General features: G+C 38.6%; 1 protein-coding gene across 34 annotated transcripts in view; it reads right to left on the minus strand.

Moving 5' to 3' along the window:
• The window catches only part of MPDZ (multiple PDZ domain crumbs cell polarity complex component), a 99,681-nt gene that overhangs the window by 46,725 nt on the left and 34,949 nt on the right, over nucleotides 1-18,007 (minus strand). For 26 of the 34 annotated variants that reach the window (XM_074569011.1, XM_074569007.1, XM_074569005.1 and 23 more), the window contains 9 exons: nucleotides 17,074-17,153; nucleotides 16,209-16,355; nucleotides 15,385-15,552; nucleotides 13,201-13,386; nucleotides 10,217-10,426; nucleotides 8,516-8,632; nucleotides 5,786-5,944; nucleotides 2,563-2,850; nucleotides 1,508-1,631 (listed from right to left, as the gene is read on the minus strand). In XM_074569011.1, the coding sequence (XP_074425112.1) occupies nucleotides 1,508-1,631; nucleotides 2,563-2,850; nucleotides 5,786-5,944; nucleotides 8,516-8,632; nucleotides 10,217-10,426; nucleotides 13,201-13,386; nucleotides 15,385-15,552; nucleotides 16,209-16,355; nucleotides 17,074-17,153 (1,479 nt within the window). The remainder of the gene's footprint in view (nucleotides 1-1,507; nucleotides 1,632-2,562; nucleotides 2,851-5,785; nucleotides 5,945-8,515; nucleotides 8,633-10,216; nucleotides 10,427-13,200; nucleotides 13,387-15,384; nucleotides 15,553-16,208; nucleotides 16,356-17,073; nucleotides 17,154-18,007) is intronic. The other 8 variants (XM_074569009.1, XM_074569008.1, XM_074569004.1 and 5 more) reach the window with 2 other exon arrangements.

The following is an 18,007-nucleotide window of genomic DNA, read 5'->3' on the forward strand; positions in this document are numbered from 1 at the left end:
GCCCCAAATTTGTATTTTTATGCTGTGTTACTCTTGACATGAAATTTGCTTTGTACGTTCACTGCCCTTAAAATACTCGTTGACATACTGAAAAACACTGCTCCATTGAGCTAAGAGGTTATTGCAAACAGAACTTTAACAAAATCCAAATGGCTGGAACTGCACTGTGACCTGCACTTTATACAGCCTGGCAATAAGGCCAGTAACGGCAGTAGTTACACAAGGACCTCATACCAATGAGAGTCAAAACTGACACCCGCATCAGTCTTGCCTCCAGCTTTACGTTTTGGAGATCACTTCCTGATCCAGTTTTGTGTCTGGCTGTATCACAAAGGAGAACGTGGTATGGGCAGACAGAGCATCCAGACACAGAGGGCTGTTTATTCCAGGCAGATGCGCCCACTGAATTACAGCATCACAGCACCTCACCCACCTCTGCAGAGCAAGGAGTCCTGAGTGGTGGCTGTATATCAACAAGGGGCGCATGGGCTGCTCTCACAGTGCTTTCTGTGGACAACCCATCTTAAAGCATTTGTGGAGTCAATGCAAACAGCCAGCACCCACACGAACTCCTGCCCTACCAAACCCAGAGAGTCTTCAAGGATGTGAAGCTGGGAGAAACAGCAACAGGAATCTAAACCAAAGCAAATGAAAACACACCGGCCACGTACAGGAGCACCACTGCCTCACATTGCCCACGTACGGGAGCACCACAGCCTCCCACAACAAAGCCTCCCTCACGCTGGCTCTGGGAACTGGCTGGGGAGGATGATAACCCCATGCTACCCCTCACACTGCCCAGGGCTGCACCAGATACCAGGAGAGGGCAACAAATAATGTTTCGATCTGTCATGCCTGTTCAGTCCAAAATGTGCCTCTGGTCAGTATGCTCAAGAAGTTGCAGATTGAGGATACTTAAAACTCTGAAATTCTCTGCAAAATGATAACATCATTGAGCTAAAAATACTACCTAATAAATTTATCAATGATCTGATTTTCAGACATACTGAGGCACTTAAGATACAAGTACAAATATGTAGCAAGGAAGTGAACAGCTTGTTTAGACCCTTTTGTCCGTCCTCAGAAAGCAAGATCATTTTGTGCTTACATACATTTGAAAGTCCAGTCTGCAACTCTGACCAAAGTGGTTTTCTACTGCATTCCTTGGCTCTATCTCATTTTTCCACTATATTATATAAATGTATAGACATTAAAAAACAGTGTATTAGAATGGTTCTGTTAACACTTAGGAAAGACTAAACTCCTTTATGGGGGAAAAAAAAATTCTCAGTGAGACTCGTCACTTTACTGTTGTGTTCATGGGGACAGCAAATGGATCGCCTGACATCATAGCCAAACGGGGCAAGAGCAGCAAAGAATGAATATCCTGTTATGCCTTCCCCACTGAAAGGGAAATGTTTTGTCTTTACTAATAAAACAGGAAACACAAGCGAAAACCAGAAAGCCATGTTCCTGAACAGGCTACAGAAAATGTTAGCTACCTTACCTAGACTTGAATTGCCTTTTGCAATAGTGATAGTCTTCTCATACATGTTTTTGACCGAATTTGGGGTTGTGGTACTTCCCTCCAAAGATACTGGGCATCTCTTTTCCATTAAAAGCACCTGATCCTAACACAAGGGAAAATAACATCAGTTCAGAATACAGAGATAAAAATACAATTGGACATACTGACCTCAACTCCTTTTACCTTATACAGAAAGCTAGGTGCATCATTAATACAGATTCCTTATACAGACATTTGAAAAGTTGGTCCATTAAAGATCAAACCGACACACATGAAATTTCTCTTCTCATTCAGGTAATAAAGCAAATCTACCACAAAATACATGCTTTTAATTTAGGGACATCAGTTACACTCTTAAAATTAGTGGGGTGAATTCAAGGGCGCTCAGACTCAATCACCACACGTCTGAAAATATGCCAGTGCTAAAGTAACAAATCTTGTAAGAAATTACAGCTCTTTTAAGAATTTCTTAATAAATCACTGCATGGAAGGAAAAAAGAAACACATGTCACAGTAACTGTCATATAACGGAATATTATATTTGCACATTGTGACATCACAAGCCAATTTGTGTGCTGGACTGCCCAGGCTTGCGTGAACACCAGGATGCAGGACCATCACACCACTGCCCCTCAGCTTCCTAGGCCTGCTTTCCAGCTGTTCATGTCCTCCTTGCACACATGCCTCTGTGGAGGTTAACAGGAGTTAAGAAAAGCTCCCTGGCCCATCCAACTGTGGTCCATTGTGGTCCAGCAGTACCTACTGCTGTGACGTATGAGCAGAATTTTATATACCCTCATATAGCCAGACACTGGGAGATGACTATCTTTACGCCACAAATTATCTCATGTTTTGGATAGGTCTATATCCATAGGTTTTGATATGAGTTACCACACAGGGTAGACATTTATAATCACACCACCATACATGGCTGTTGGCCAGTGTCAATTTCTGTGGGAGATTTTATGGTGTAATATGGCCTTTCTGTAGGTTTTTGCTATTTATTATTTAGAAAAAAATAAAAAAATCTTTACACTTCCCGTGGGATCAAGCTGCGCTGTAGTAGCAAGGTTTGTAGTCAGTGCTATTTCTGCTGCTGTCTGAGGTCCAGTCCATGTTGTTGTGTTTTCACTTTCAGTTTGGTTGATATCCGAAACATCCAGAGGCAGAAGATCCTTTTTAGTAAAACCAGTTGCAGTTTCAAGGGTATTGTCCACTACGGACTTCGGCTCTCCCACTCTCTGATTCAGATCCATGTTGTACAAATTCTTGTCAGATACACAGAAATCAGCTGCAGCATTTGAATGTTCCTCTCCAACAGACTGTTAAACACAGGAGACAATGAACAATCAACATTCTTCTACAGTATAAATAAAAAGTGCATTTCATGCTAAAATCTTAAACAGAAACTAATCTCACAGAATTTAAACATATTTAACTTATGTGTCTTCAGTAGACTCCAACAGGTATTTTACTACAAAATGTACTTGATTCCTCAGACAATTTCTTCTGTTTTAAAATACCAGAAGTCAATGAAAATAAGTTATTGCTGAAGGCCAAATTCTAATTTAATACTCATCAATAACTCTCCACTAACTTCAGCAAAGTAACATCCACTCACGCATTCTCAAACTAGACGTAACTCCGCAAGCTATTAAAATTAAAGCATCCAATTGTCTTTCTCAGGTAGAAGAACTTTGCAAGACCAAGGTCTTTACTTTCAAAACACTTAGCAACCAAAGAGCAATTTCAAGCAGCTCCGACAATAAGTATGCAATCTAATTATCCATTTAACTGAGTAGAAACAGATTTAGATATCCCTTCCACACAAAGAAGGAAAAGTAAAATCTTGGTGAAATCTCAGCAAAAAATGAACATGGAGGTTTTGAAGTGTGACAGCAATGAAATACAATGATGTAGTTACAGAAACTTAGCAGTTAGTACTTATTGCAAATATATTGATATGGCTGCAGTGTGAGGATTAAGTTCTCTACACAAAATTTGTTTTGACTTTCAAGATTCCAAGGTCCTGCATTTCCAATTTTTTAAGGGATTCCAATAATCACAACCTTCTGAAAAAAAATAAAATCTTCAAATATTCTCTAGCTGAGCTTACAAAATGAGTAATTTTAAAAACATGAAGGCCATTAGGTATTAGAAAGATATATGAAGGACTTAGAGGCTCTGTATCAGTATTAAGGATTATTCTCTGAAATGTAGTAAATGAAGCCACAAGAAGGTCTACCTCCATATGTCTCAGTTGTTATCCACTGGTCCTATAAATTTTTCTATTCCTTTTCCAAAAAATGGGCTAAATCCTGTGATTTTGGGATATTTTGTGTGAAGGGCCTTAGAATTAGGTTTTTTTCATATTTCATGAAGTGCATACATGCTTGCTCTGTCCCCAGACAATCATCAAAAAAGGTTCCCCTGTAAATAAGTGGTTTAAGTAGCATCTGAGAAGATAATTGAGCAAAGCCTAAATACAACTAATCTGCATGATGTAATCAATGAAATAATTTCCTATGTTTTGCCGAACAGAACATTAGGACTATAATCTATTTAAATTATTTCATAAGGTTTCAAAGACAGCTGAGACACCTACTTCTAAGTCTGTTTTGTATTCATTTCCAAATCAGCGAAAACGAGACCCAGATCATGCTCAACTTGTGTTCCATATGCCATATATACATAGTGTAGTTGCAGCATATGCCCATTTTTATTTTTGTTTCACTTAAAGACAATGATGTAATTTTTGAATACAAACACAATTTCAGGAATTTGGAGCTACAGCAACATGTGGCCTCATTAAAGCATTTGCATTACTTTAAGTATTATTTTTTTCATCACCTATTTTAAAAGTGACACCAAAGACATCCAGAACCCCTCAACTTCCCTGCAGTCAGAAATAGCTGAAATAGCTCTGCATTCCTAATAGCATCAAATAGGATTTTTTTTCATTTTTACCGCATTTCACTTGCTTCAGAAGTCTTCTTACAAGAACAGATTTTCTCGCTATGTTTACTTTGTGAAGTCACTCATAATTGCAGAGTAAAAAACGTTACTTGATGAGAACTTAATACTCACTTCATACTGGTGCACAGAGATGAATACTGAAGAGTAAGGACCATAATCTTTAAAAAGCATGTAAACTGAAGCCGTCTTTAAGTCAATGCTGAAAATAACTTAAGACTTTCTACAGCCTCAACATGGTATATAATGTAAATCCAGCCTCTATCTCATAAAATGCTTCTCAGCATGCCAAATGCATAATCCATTTATGTAACAATTACAGGGTGAAACAATGCAATCTGTCCCACTGGCACAGCAGAGACGTGCTCTTTTGTGGATTAGGAGAAACCATTAGAAGATGAATTTAGCTTTCCAACCAGTGCCTCGTAAGGGCTGAACATATTCCAGAAGGGATAAAGGGAGTTACTAGAGCTCAGGTGTGGATAAAAAGCAGCAGCTACTCTATTCAAGACCACAGACCGCAAACCTGGAGAAATCCCTACAATGTTGCTTTCAATGATGACTGCTAGGAGAAATGATTTGGAAGACTCTCGAATGGCAAAATAAATCTACAGATTGCCAAGAAAAAAGCATGAAAACTCATGGAGAGAAACAAAGCAACAGCTCCGATACAAACAATCAAGTCATTATGGGTATGTGACCAGCAAGAAAAAAAAGATACTGATCTTTGTAATACTCTTTAAGAATTTATCTTCATTTATTGACTTTAAATAGAAATTATTAGCAATTAGAGGTTTGATACATACAGACTTAATTATAGTATCATTATGAACATTTCATTCAAGAACACAGTAAATAAATTAGCAAACATACTAAATATGAAGTATAAAAGCAAAGCTTAGGATGAAAACTTACTCTTGCTTTTCCTACCTAAAATATTGTAAAATAATGCAGTTATTTTGTGTTACCACTCTTTTCTGTGCTCTGAAGTAACAGCAATTAAGTTTTTGTAGCAGAGTACTCACCACAGCTTTAACACTACAAACATCTCACCATACTTTATCTGGCTATATGAAACAAAAATCCAAGCTTTCATCCTTCTAGCTGCCTCTCCAATACACACATCTGAAAGACACCACCGCTAGCCTAAACAAAACTGCACTTTAATCTTGTAACAAATAGTGCAGTTTGAATCAGGATGGCATAAAACATTTATATCTAATAATACAGCCTTTCAAACTCATAATCAAAGTTTATCATCCATAAAATCATCCTCCATTTTACCTTGGGAGTTGACAATGGAAGAGAGAAGCTGAAGTTCAGCTCACCGCTACTGGTACTGCCATGCAGAGCTATCATTGAAGCCTGGAAGACGTCACCCTCTAGAGAATACTGCGATTCAAAGGTGGACTCATCCGCTAGATCTGCCTCGCTGGAGTCCACCTAACAACAAAAGCAATTCAATCAGCCAGGCTATCTGTTACCTTCACACCACATAAGCCCCGAACACATGCACCTCAGCTGCTACATTCTGACTGACACTTTTTTTTTCCCCCTCCAGGTTTTACATTGAAGTTACATTTGCAGAGCACAGGAGGAAAAATTTCTGCTTCAATTACAATTCATGTTACTACATCTTAAGAGGCTGCAAAGAACATCTGAAGTAAAGTGAGAGTCTCAACTGGAATGAGCTGCAGGGCTGAGGCAGGCTTATGCCTGTTAATAGAAGTACAAGGTGTCAGGAGAATTCTGCTGTTCTCTGGCATCAATATTTTGATTTCTTTAAAGCTTTTTTTTTTTCTTTTTAATTTTCTTTTACAAGAATTAGCACTGAAAAAATAATGAGTTTCACTTAGTGCCACCTGTCAGGCATGTTCCCTCCACCCAACTTGATAGGTTCGGTTGATTTCAAAAGGATATGAAAAATAATCTTCTGGAGACTGCATTGCTTTTCAATACATTTATAAGAAAAAATTATTACATGATCTTTTATGATTTCCAAAATATTTTACATTTGAAAACAAGATTAATATGGACAATTCTCCTGTCTTACGTGAGAAATAGAATTCTAAAAAGAGTTCCAGACATGGACTTCAACAGTATTTTTTGCCTTTTTTTTTTTTTTCTTACAGGAAAGACCATTTTTTTCAAGACTCATATACTTTCAAATACTAGAAAAAAAATTAAGTCCTAAAACACTTACTTTATGGTGCTTCACATACTACACTTTGATTATAATTTCATTTTCCCTGGCACAGCTCAAGAAAGCAGTGTATGCTAATAAAAATTATCAGTGAGTTAACAGCCATGTCCATACCATAAACTTGTATGAAGCAGCCAAGTGCACCTATCTGCAGGCACAGGACCTAACTGTTGTTTTTCAGCATCTGCGGTTAGTAATACTATGAATTCATTATGTTGTACTCACAACAGCAACAATCTGCAATGATTCAACATATTGGTTCCTTTTTGGGGTACATACGATCCATTTTTTTATTTTCCCAACCCTAAAGACTTAACAGCTAATTCAAACTGCTCCTTTGGTGTAACTTACTCTCAGCCCATCTTCTCGAAAATGCAGACTAGTGTTACCGAAGCTATGCCCTGTAAAAAGGCATTGTGAAAAATGGGGACAGACCTGTAGAATCTGAGAGGAGATTTATCAATAAAAACCGTTATCTCACGAGATACTCTGCAAGTATCTCTTGCGATAGTGAAGATGTGTGCAACTCTGCAAACACATCTTCAACTGGGTGACTGCACATTCAATTTTGTATTTTGCACATTTAATCAGTTAGTTGTCAGAGTGACAATTTAGCCGTATTATGATCTGCCATATATTTTCATTGTTCTTTCACAATGTTAATTGTTTTATATGAATCACAGATAGAAGACAAATTTTAAAATACTTAAGTTTTAATCTAATCTTTTCAACACAGCTTTAATTAAAGGATATTTACCATACATAACCTGGCTTCTTCTCAATTAAAAGAATAAGGCAAATACTATTATCTAACTAATGCACCAAGGTAACAAACTGCAGAAGAAAAACCAGGCATTCTTGTTTAAAACCAAGTTATTAAAAACAGCTTGTCATTTCCAAATGTGAAAAAAGTAGCAAACATACTGGAATCAGTAATTCAGAGATTTTTGCCTTGGAAGGATCTATTTCAGGTTTTTCTTTGTTGGGTTGTTGTGTTGTTTTTTTTTTTCCTAATGAATTAAGTTCTGGTGTTTAGTAGAAACTGCTTTCCTACTCATGTAGGAAGATGAGGGCCAAACAATTTCAATACCAGTCCAGATCAGTACAAATAACCATGAGAAGACACACTCAAGATGTGTTTATATTCTGGGTTTTGGGGTTTTGGTTTTTTTTTTTTTTTTGTAGAGGCCTATTTCCTTTGTCTTTTTTACCCGAGTTCTTATTGGTAACTTTGGGGCTATTTAAGGCACTGAATGCCCAGGTAAACCACCTTGTTTGTACAAGTGAACACCTTTTGACCTTGCAAATCTCATAATCGCTGATGCTGACGCCTAAAGAATAGTATCAGGAAAAAGTGTTGGCAGCTTTTGAAGACAGACAGCATTCCTTGCAAGGCTGACTTACGTGCAAAAAGAAAGTTTCAAGATGGAGAAGTAATGTATTATGGTATACAGGCAAAGAGATTTATTTACAAAATAAGCACATGAACCTTTTTCTACACAAGGTGAGATTTTTGAAGCAATATTCAGTGCATGCAAGAAGTGGGGAGCCATGTACTTTTGAAAATCTCAGCAAAATAATTCCTTTTTTTTCCATCAACTAAAGTATCATAGGTCAGATTCACAGCTCATGGCAAACAGTCAAAATCTCCAGATGCCAGTTTCAACCATGTGGAGATCCACCCCAACTACAGTGGACGAGTAATGTGGTGATAGTAAACACTAAAAAATAAGTATGAACACTGACAAAGCAACCCCTTTCATTACAAAATGCAAAGACTTAAGAAATCTTTGGTAAGTTGGGCCACTAACCAGAGCCAGCTCAGCATGGAAGAGGGCTGCATCAGCTGGCCCCTCCTCCTCAAGTGACTGGGCAGTGTAGAAAAAGCAATCTTCCTTAGCAGAGACATAGCCCTCCTCTGGTGAAAGCTGCAGAAAGAACGAAGCTCTGAGTTGGATGAGTGGCCAGGACACAGGGTGTGCAGAGTGCATTATGTATGTGGGTTTAAAGCAAATGCAGCAAAGAGTTCATTTCAATCACAGTCATAGTGCTGGACAATTATTTTTTTTCAAATTTACCTGAATTGATTCAGCTTCACATCTCATTTTACATCCCCAAGTAATGCCTATCCAGCTATACCATAGAGCCCCCAGCTTAGTCCAAACTCATTTCAATTTCTGCTCTTATCAAACATATACTAAAACTGCCATCAGAGCAGCCACCAGGGAAAGAGCCAAACAGCACAGGCCTTTACGACCTTGCTAGTTGCAGAGTAATCTTGTTAGTGGACAGGAAGACTGCATCCACTGTATATGTTTTGAGATAGTATTTGCTGGGTGGAACAGCCTCAAGAGGACAAAACACGATTCTGACTATAAACTAGCAGCTTTTTCCAACAGAACTTGATACTAGGTGCATTCGGCCAGTATTGCAAAGAAGCCAGTGATTATTCACAATGTTTAATTAATTGTCAAGTATAATATGGGAAATATTGAAGTGCAAATGCTATATGTTTACAAACTGCTGGGAACAGAAACAAAACCCCCATGCATTTTCTCTTTTAGAGTGACGTCTTCTTAAGTGTGAAAATGTTGATTTGCAATACATTTTAATATGTAACACAGAGCTTCCACTACAAAAAGCAAATTTAACAAAGAAAGTTAAAAATGTACCCTCTCACTATGAAAAGCAAAGTTTCTAGTGAAACTTAAACATCAGCCATTCCCTTCCACCCTCTCCACAAACTTCTACTAAGAGGGAAAATCTGCATTCACAAAAATTACAAGATTATTATTTCATGGAAAGAAAAATGAACCCCAAAGACTGCACTTGCACTTATAAATATAGCGAAAGGTATCTTCTTCGTATGTAAGAACTGATGACATTCTACTGATTTGAATTTAACACACCAGGGACACTAGTCCACTAGCATCCTTACTGATACACTATTTCGGTTACCCTAGGTCTCTTTCAACCTCGTTCTTCTAATTGTTACAGACTACTTTCTAAAATCAAGCCTGAAATATTTATGGCTACATTAAAATAACCAGGTTGAGATATATGAACTGAAGACTATTCACCACTGCTTAAATGTAAAGTGTGCAGTCTAAATACAAAGACTGCGTATGTGCTATACCTTGCAAAGGCAATTTCCAGGCAAACCACATAAAATTGACTTTACGTCACCATTTCACAAATTCAGAGAATCTCGTAAAGTGTACAAAATTATGCCTGGCAATTTGCAGCCCTGAAATACTGCTGGTTGCAAGACGCTTCACTGTTTTCTCAGCTGCAAGACAGGCGTGTTAGGTCCCGCAATCACTACACCAGTCATACACTACACAAGCCACTCCTACGTGCAAGGAGATAGAGGAATCTGTTAAAGACAGTTTCTGGATGTTTTGAACCACCCAGCTGTACCCCAAAGCACAGAAAGTGTATGTAGAAGTTAAGATCACCATGCACCAGCTTAAATTACATGAAAAGTACCCATGGAATTCCCAAATCCTTACAGGCAGTGGTTTGGCAACTCCTATTTTAACTATTCCTGTTGGGGCTCCTTTCAGTGCTTGTACCGCTTCCTCCAGGCTGCCATTTTCCAAGTTGATATCGTTGACAAACATAAGCCGATCTCCAGGAAGAAGTCTGCCATCTTGCTCAGCCACACCACCAGGAACTAATGAGCGAATCACAATTACAGTGTTTGCTGGATCAACAGGATCCTAATTAAATAAAAGGAAGAAAAAATTTCATTTTAATTACTCTTACGTGTCTTGAAAGGCTAATTTTTATGCATAAGCTTTTAATAACAACCCATCAAAGCTGAGTTATTAAAAAAGCTGGAGCTCTGCTCCACATGAACCCTCAGCAGGAACATACCCTCCTGTGCAGACTGCCCATATGTTTAGACTTCCACCTACTTTTAATTCTCTAATGTGAAAACTATTACTCCTTTCTGGATGATGTCCCATCATATAGCTCCAGCATAAAACAATGCTAAATTGCAGAGTGCTGTTCATACCATAATGAGTAATTACACACCAGAAATTCAAATACTTCCTACTACAATGACAGCGTTGCAGACTTCATCCTCCCTTACACTCAATGGTCTGGGAATACAGTTTGGCAGTGCAGACTGGGGCAAAGTTAACACACACACTCTGGTGGAACAAAAGGCCTATTTTCAACAACTCTCTTATACTTCATGGCACCAGATCTTGTTCATCTGAGAAAGCACTTTTTAAGAGGCAAGTCCTTGTGCATGCCTAATTAAACACTTTATGGGAGACAGGAACATACCAATACTGCACTCCAATCAACAAGACAAAACAAAATGGTGTTTGCTTTTAAAAAATAAAACTGCTTTGAAGTCCCATCCTCCAATGCACTGATTTTTATAAAAACGCTAGCATCAAATACTAGTAACAGGAACATATGATACTGTTATAACGATTACCACAGATGCACACATTTGCATGATTCTTATAGAATTACATTCACAAGGAATATCATTACATGTTAATACTTCCAACACACAGCAATTCACTTGAGGGCATGCACAGAAGAAAAGGAGAAATGTAATAACGTATTAGCTTTACTGATAACAAAAGGAAGAGAGAAGCAATCGTCTACAAACTGGCATGCAATTGCAACAAGTTTCCATGCCAAGATGTACATCTGAAAGGATGCACGCCATCAAGGCAGCACCCAAAACCACAGGAACTGGAGACTGCGGAATGCCAGTGTGAGAGAGAAGTGTTAAGGGAAGAATGGAAGGACTCCAAGAAGACCTTTTACGCTTCACAGCAGCTAATATGGTAAGAAGAATGCCATGGAGCAATAAAACACTTCATAAGTGGAAATACGACCAGCATTGATGGAGACAGTGCTTAAGCCTGAACACTGATGTGTTCCTCACTATTTTAACAAGTATTTACACTGTCACTTCAGATGACACCGCATGACACATTATTTCAAAAAAATCACCTCTCTAGTGTATGTGACAGCCTTCCCTGGGGTAAGAAATTATGTAGACTTTCCTAGCAGTCTGTCATTGCATGAAACAGGTGGAATATATTCGTATGAAGATAATTTTCCTTAACTTTATTCACTGTTTATTGAAAATTAACTGAAAATTTAATGGAAACAGCAAAATACAAAGATAAATCTCACTGTAAACTTATTGTTCACAGTCTTAGATGAAAGCAGAAACTTCAGTGACAAACTGAAATGTTTTAACCACATGTCAAAGGAGAGAACATAGGACAAATCACAAATACTATAACGTCAAAAAAAAAAGGTTATTTTCAGAAAGCGGACTAAAACTGTAGGATTATAATCAAAATCACATTTGAAAAAATATATAAAAAAATTTAAGGTACTTCCCACAATCCTTCAGTATCCCCATCCATAAACAAAATTCAGTAACTAACCACACAGGCAACCACCATTTGTGTCAATGCTTCAAAAGAGGCTGAAGCAAAAATATGCTTTACTTTGGGCTGACATGGACTCCAAGTACTGAGGCTCAGCTATGGTGTCTCACTGCAGAGAATCATAAGTAACACATTAAAGATAATCACTGTTTCATAAAACAGATACTTGACTATGCCTTTATCCTTCAGATTATTAAACTACACTGCTCTTCACCTTTATCAGCACGCAAATGCAAAATATTACTGAGGCATAGATTAATTCTAAGCAGTGCCTTGTGGGCATAATTTCCACCTGGAAGTAACCTCCAGATGCAAATACATATACTCTTAAGAGACAAGATCCAGCAGAGACCTGCGAGGAGACCAGGTCCTGCAGCAGCATCAAACAGCTGGTCAAAAGCCTATGCTGACCACAGGGAGAAATTACTTGAAGTCAGATTAAAAATTATCCACTGTGACACTGGGAACAGGAGGAACATTTGTTCTGGGATCCTGACCAGGAGACAGACACTGACCTATTCATCAGGACACACCAAGAATCACAGCTTGAGATACCCAGGAATTTTGAAGTCAAACAGAAAATGAGTGCAAGCATTTAGGCATGTCCTGAACAGACAGCAGCTAAGCAAGGGATTTCAGAACTGCAGTTCTGGATTTTAGTAAGTCCTTCTTTAAGCACCTAAGTCCTTTATTGGATCTTGCCTTAAGCACCTCAATACAGGAGCAAAATACATGGCTAAGTGCCTGAATATTCTGACTACATCATTCATTTGCCCTGGGGCACTACAAGATGAACTTTCTGAAGACCCTAATATTACAGATTATCTGTTTTTCTGGATGAGTATTACTGTTATCATTGGAACCTGTAGTCTTAATACAGCAAGAGGAGTAACTAATGTACCTAGTGGGATGCCTACCAGCAGTGATATCCATTTAGATTTACTGTATTCCTTGGTTTCCATTAACATATACCCTTAAAACATGCATTTAGATCATATTGTGAGATCAAAACAACACAAAATATTTTGTCCTCTATTCAAAGAAAGGAGTAGAGAAATTACCTGGTAGTCCAATATGCTAAATCCAAGTCCCATACTCCCTTTCTCCAGCTCAATGTGCTGTACTTCTGTTTCCCACATTGCCAAAGACGAGCTTTGCGCCTCTTCCATACTCTGACCCTCATCAGCGATTTCCAAAGCTGTTCCCTCTGTGTCCGAGGAGCCAATGAATCCAAGTTCTATTCGAGCCTAAGAAAAAAATGTTCACCATTAAAATGTAAATATTTGTAAATCTGCAGAGACAAAACTCTTTTCATGAAAAACAAGATAAAAAATAAGCGATGTGTCTCTCACCACAGAGAAAGTGCAAGAACTCAGCAAAATTAACAAACTAGTCTGATAAATCTATCACAGAATTCACATATCCTTGTAAGAAAATAGCTATGCTGCAAGAATATGAAAGTACTCATTGGAAAAACTATTCACAAAATGTAATTTCTATCAAACTAAAAACTTTAGAAAACTTCATTTGTACATGCATTCAAATATACAGGAAAAATCTTATTAAGTGGTATGTCTAAAAATATGCCTTGATCTAAACATAGCAACACTGACAGGAGTCAGAACACTTGAAAAAGGAAAATACACACACATACATACACACGCATATATGTTCTTCACTTCCCTTGGTTTCATAGAATAGCTTAGCAACTATAGGCTGAATTTGGTGCCTTGCCCAGAACTCATAATTAACTGCGTCTCTTTACATACAAATGCTACTGCCTTGTATGCTACACTGCAGGCCATTCCTACATGTTTAGTACATCAGGGTGCCCAGAGCTTTGCAGGTATGAGTGACAGAAGTGTGTCTGCCAGTGAATGCACACACAGTTCTGCACAACACAAACCCAGGAAGCGAAGCTCAAAAACAGATTAAATATATTCAGATTCTAAAGAACACACGGTTCAGTTTGCCATACCCCCATAGAGCACCTGCAGCACAGAAGTTAAGTACTTGGCTAGATAGCTCTCTATCCCAGAATATTTTTGCCCATGACCTACCAGGATTGACTTCTTCTGGTGGCCTAAAGTATGGTTGATGAACATAATCTGCCTTTTTCTATTTATGTAGAATCATAGAATCATAGAATTGTTGAGGTTGGAAGGGACCTTTAAGATCATCGAGTCCAACCTTTAGCCTACCCTGACAAGAGCCACTTCTAAACCGTGTCCCTCAGTGCCCCATCTACCCTTTTTTTAAACACCTCCAGAGATGGTGAATCCACCACCTCCCTGGGCAGCCTATTCCAATGTTTAATAACCCTTTCAGTGAAAAAATGTCTCCTAATATCTAATCTAAACCTCCCCTGACGTAACTTGAACCCGTTTCCCCTCGTCCTATCACTTGTCACCAGGGAGAAGAGGTCAGCCCCCATCTCTCTACAACCTCCTTTCAGGTAGTTGTAGAGGGTGATAAGGTCTCCCCTCAGCCTCCTCTTTTCCAGGCTAAACAACCCCAGCTCCCTCAGTCGTTCTTCATAAGGTTTGTCCTCCAGGCCCCTCACCAGCTTTGTAGCCCTTCTCTGGACACGCTCCAACACCTCAATGTCCCTCTTGTAGCGAGGGGCCCAAAACTGAATGCAGTACTCGAGGTGGGGCCTCACCAGTGCCGAGTACAGGGGGATGATCACTTCCCTAGTCCGGCTCACCACACTATTCCTGATACAGGCTAGGATGCTGTTGGCCTTCTTGGCCACCTGGGCACACTGCTGGCTCATATTCAGCCGGCTGTCCACCAACACTCCCAAGTCCTTTTCTGTCGAGCTGCTTTCAAGCCATTCTGCCCCAATCCTGTAGCGCTGCATGGGGTTGTTGTGACCCAAGTGCAGGACCCGGCACTTGGCCTTGTTGAACCTCATACCATTGGTCTCAGCCCATTGGTCCAGCCTGTCCAGATCCCTCTGCAGAGCCAACCTACCCTCAAGCAGATCAACACGCCCGCCCAGTTTAGTGTCATCTGCGAACTTACTGAGGGTGCATTCAATCCCTTCATCCAGATCATTGATAAAGATATTAAAGAGAACCGGCCCCAGCACCGAACCCTGGGGGACACCACTTGTGACTGGACACCAGTAGTTCCAAGTCATAAAATATTAAAACTTATTTCTCATCTCGTACAAGAACTTTACATGTTTTTTTCTCAAAGAAACGGTAATTTTCTCAGTGATTTTTTTAAAGACAAAATACCTTTTCTGTGAGCTGAACCTCAGATAGACTTAGACTCTCCAGTACTTCTGGGTGAGTGATGGGGGGAGCTACCGGACGACAGCACACCATTGTCACCTTAATAGGCAGTTCTTTCAAGATATTGACCACATCCTTGTGATTTTCTCCAAGCAAAGAGATCTCATTCACCTCAATAAATAAAGAATACACACTGTTCAGAAGTACACACAGTATTTAAAATTACAATAAACAAAAATGGGTTTTAAAAAAAACCAATTCACTAATCACCTCATTTAAAAACATACAAACAAACCAACAAACACACAAAAAAAACACGATAATGGACACTGTTAACCCCTAATTTCTACTCAGTTTGGTGCTCAGAATCAGCACCAAGGTAAGTTTCCAACTGAATGGACAGTCTCATAAATTGCATGACACCACACTACAAACACCACCTACTCTGTCACTTCATGTTTCTTGCATTCATGTGAACCAAATTCACATTTTAATTCTACAAAAATGATTTAGAAAAGTAAACAGGTGTTTAGTCCCTTCACCGTGTAAGGATACCCTTATTAACTCTAAGTGCTTTTGCTAGGTATTCTTTTTTGGTGACCTTGAACTGTATCTGAAATTCAGTTACCAGCTGAAAAATGCACATAGGCATGTGCGTTCGCATAAATATGCCTAAGTACATAAGAATTGACTGCTCAAGCACTTCTGGTTACAGCTGGTATGCAGTTAGATATGCTACATTCCCAAAGTCGTAACCTGTGAGAAGCTAGTCAATGCTCAAAAATCTTACTGAATGCAGACTAGGATACAGTAGTATTTTTTCTTACTTCCAGCAGTTCATCTCCACTGAACAGCTTCCCACTTCGTCCAACTGGCCCCTCTGGTAAGATAGATCTGATGAAATGATGTCCCACTGTAGCTTCAAGGCTTATCCCTAGTCCACTGCTTTCGCTAAATTTGTTAACTACAGCCACCTAAAATAAGATCAAGAAATGTTTACTTTTGACGTATTTATAGCCATACCTGTTACTTCCATTTCAATTTACATACAGTGAGGTGAATATTCCAGAAGTGAGAAACCAGGAATATTGCCATGTGTAATGGGGACAGTCAGGTAAAACTGAAACTTTGATCACATACCACTTCAACATAAACAAGTGTGACCTGTATATGACAACAATATATCTACATACCTCTGCAGAGACTACACCTGTGGCATGTAATTTTGAAATAAAGTCCTAAACTCAGATACTGCTTTTCAACTGTATCTACAGCAAATGTCCTATGCATTATTTAGATCATTACTTCAAACAACTCATTCAGTACGCAGAATGGATAGGTCGTTTCAAGCACTAACTTCAAATTCTGGCTGATGAAGGGAGCTTTGAAGTTCACCTTAAATATTATTTTTTCTCTAATACACATTTATCCTCTTGAAGCTATGAAATATGTGAAACAATACTCATAGGCACAGCAACCTAAGAAGCCTGTGATTATTTTGCGAAAATCAATACAGAAAAATACATATCTATATTAAAAATGTATAAACAAAATAAAATCATCTCAACAGATCAAGGAGCATATGTATGATTTTTATAAATAAAGGAACAAATACAATACAAATTTATTTCCATCTATATGACAGCAACATAACAGGTGGACATTTAATAATAGTCATCAAATTTTACCTACCACTATTTCATAATTCGAGCCCATAATCCTCTGCCACTTTGCCTTCATAGCTGCTTCTTCTGTAGTAGTCAGCTGGAAATCTAAAAGTTATGTCTGAGATTACTGTGACAAAAACTAAAACATCCTGTCTTTTCCTGTAACTGATAAAAGTATACGGACCATGCAAGACTACATAATCATTTCCATGGTGACAGAACTCTTCCAAATATGACTAAAAACTTGCAAGTTTTGCCTCACTAAGCTCTAGTTTACCAGAGGAAAAACTTCCAAAATAGTATTAGATCCAACCCTCGCAAAACTAACTGTGTATTTTGAAAGACATGAAGTTTGAAGTTTGGTGTGCACGGCTGAGAAGAAAGGACACATACTTAAACTAGCCTCAGCGTTGGGTGAATTTAATGCAACTTTACAAGATAATGGGCACAAAGCCAATGAAAAAGTTACATGCGTGCCCTGGGCATTTGTTAAACCTGGCTGTATGTGGGCTGATCAGATTGATTCAGGAGGATGGCTGAAATACTTACGTATATGATACTGCATACTGATCCTTTTGGACAGACCCTGCATTTTATAGAAAGTGTCCAAAGAAAGTTTCCAAACAAAATCTGGAGATTTTGTACTTTCAAAACTATGAGCACAACTGTAAAGATTTTTTTTTTAAACTGTGGGCCCTAGAGGGCAGTGAGAGAAGTCCTAGCTTTTTTTGTTGTTGTTGTTAGATTCACATACATGCACATATACAACGAGAAATAATTCTAATAGCTAAAGAGCAGCAATAAAATTGGAAGGGAAAGAGGGGAGAAAAGTAATGATGCTGCGAAAAATACAGTGACGGGGAAGGCAGCAAACTGCACCAAGTTTTAAACTTGACTGGAACTTTATCTACAGGCTAAAAAACAGAGAAATACTTTCCTCCTGCTTATTTTCCCCTCAT

The sequence above is a fragment of the Larus michahellis genome, chromosome Z (assembly GCF_964199755.1).
Source record: "Larus michahellis chromosome Z, bLarMic1.1, whole genome shotgun sequence".
Classification (NCBI taxonomy): Eukaryota; Metazoa; Chordata; class Aves; order Charadriiformes; family Laridae; genus Larus; species Larus michahellis.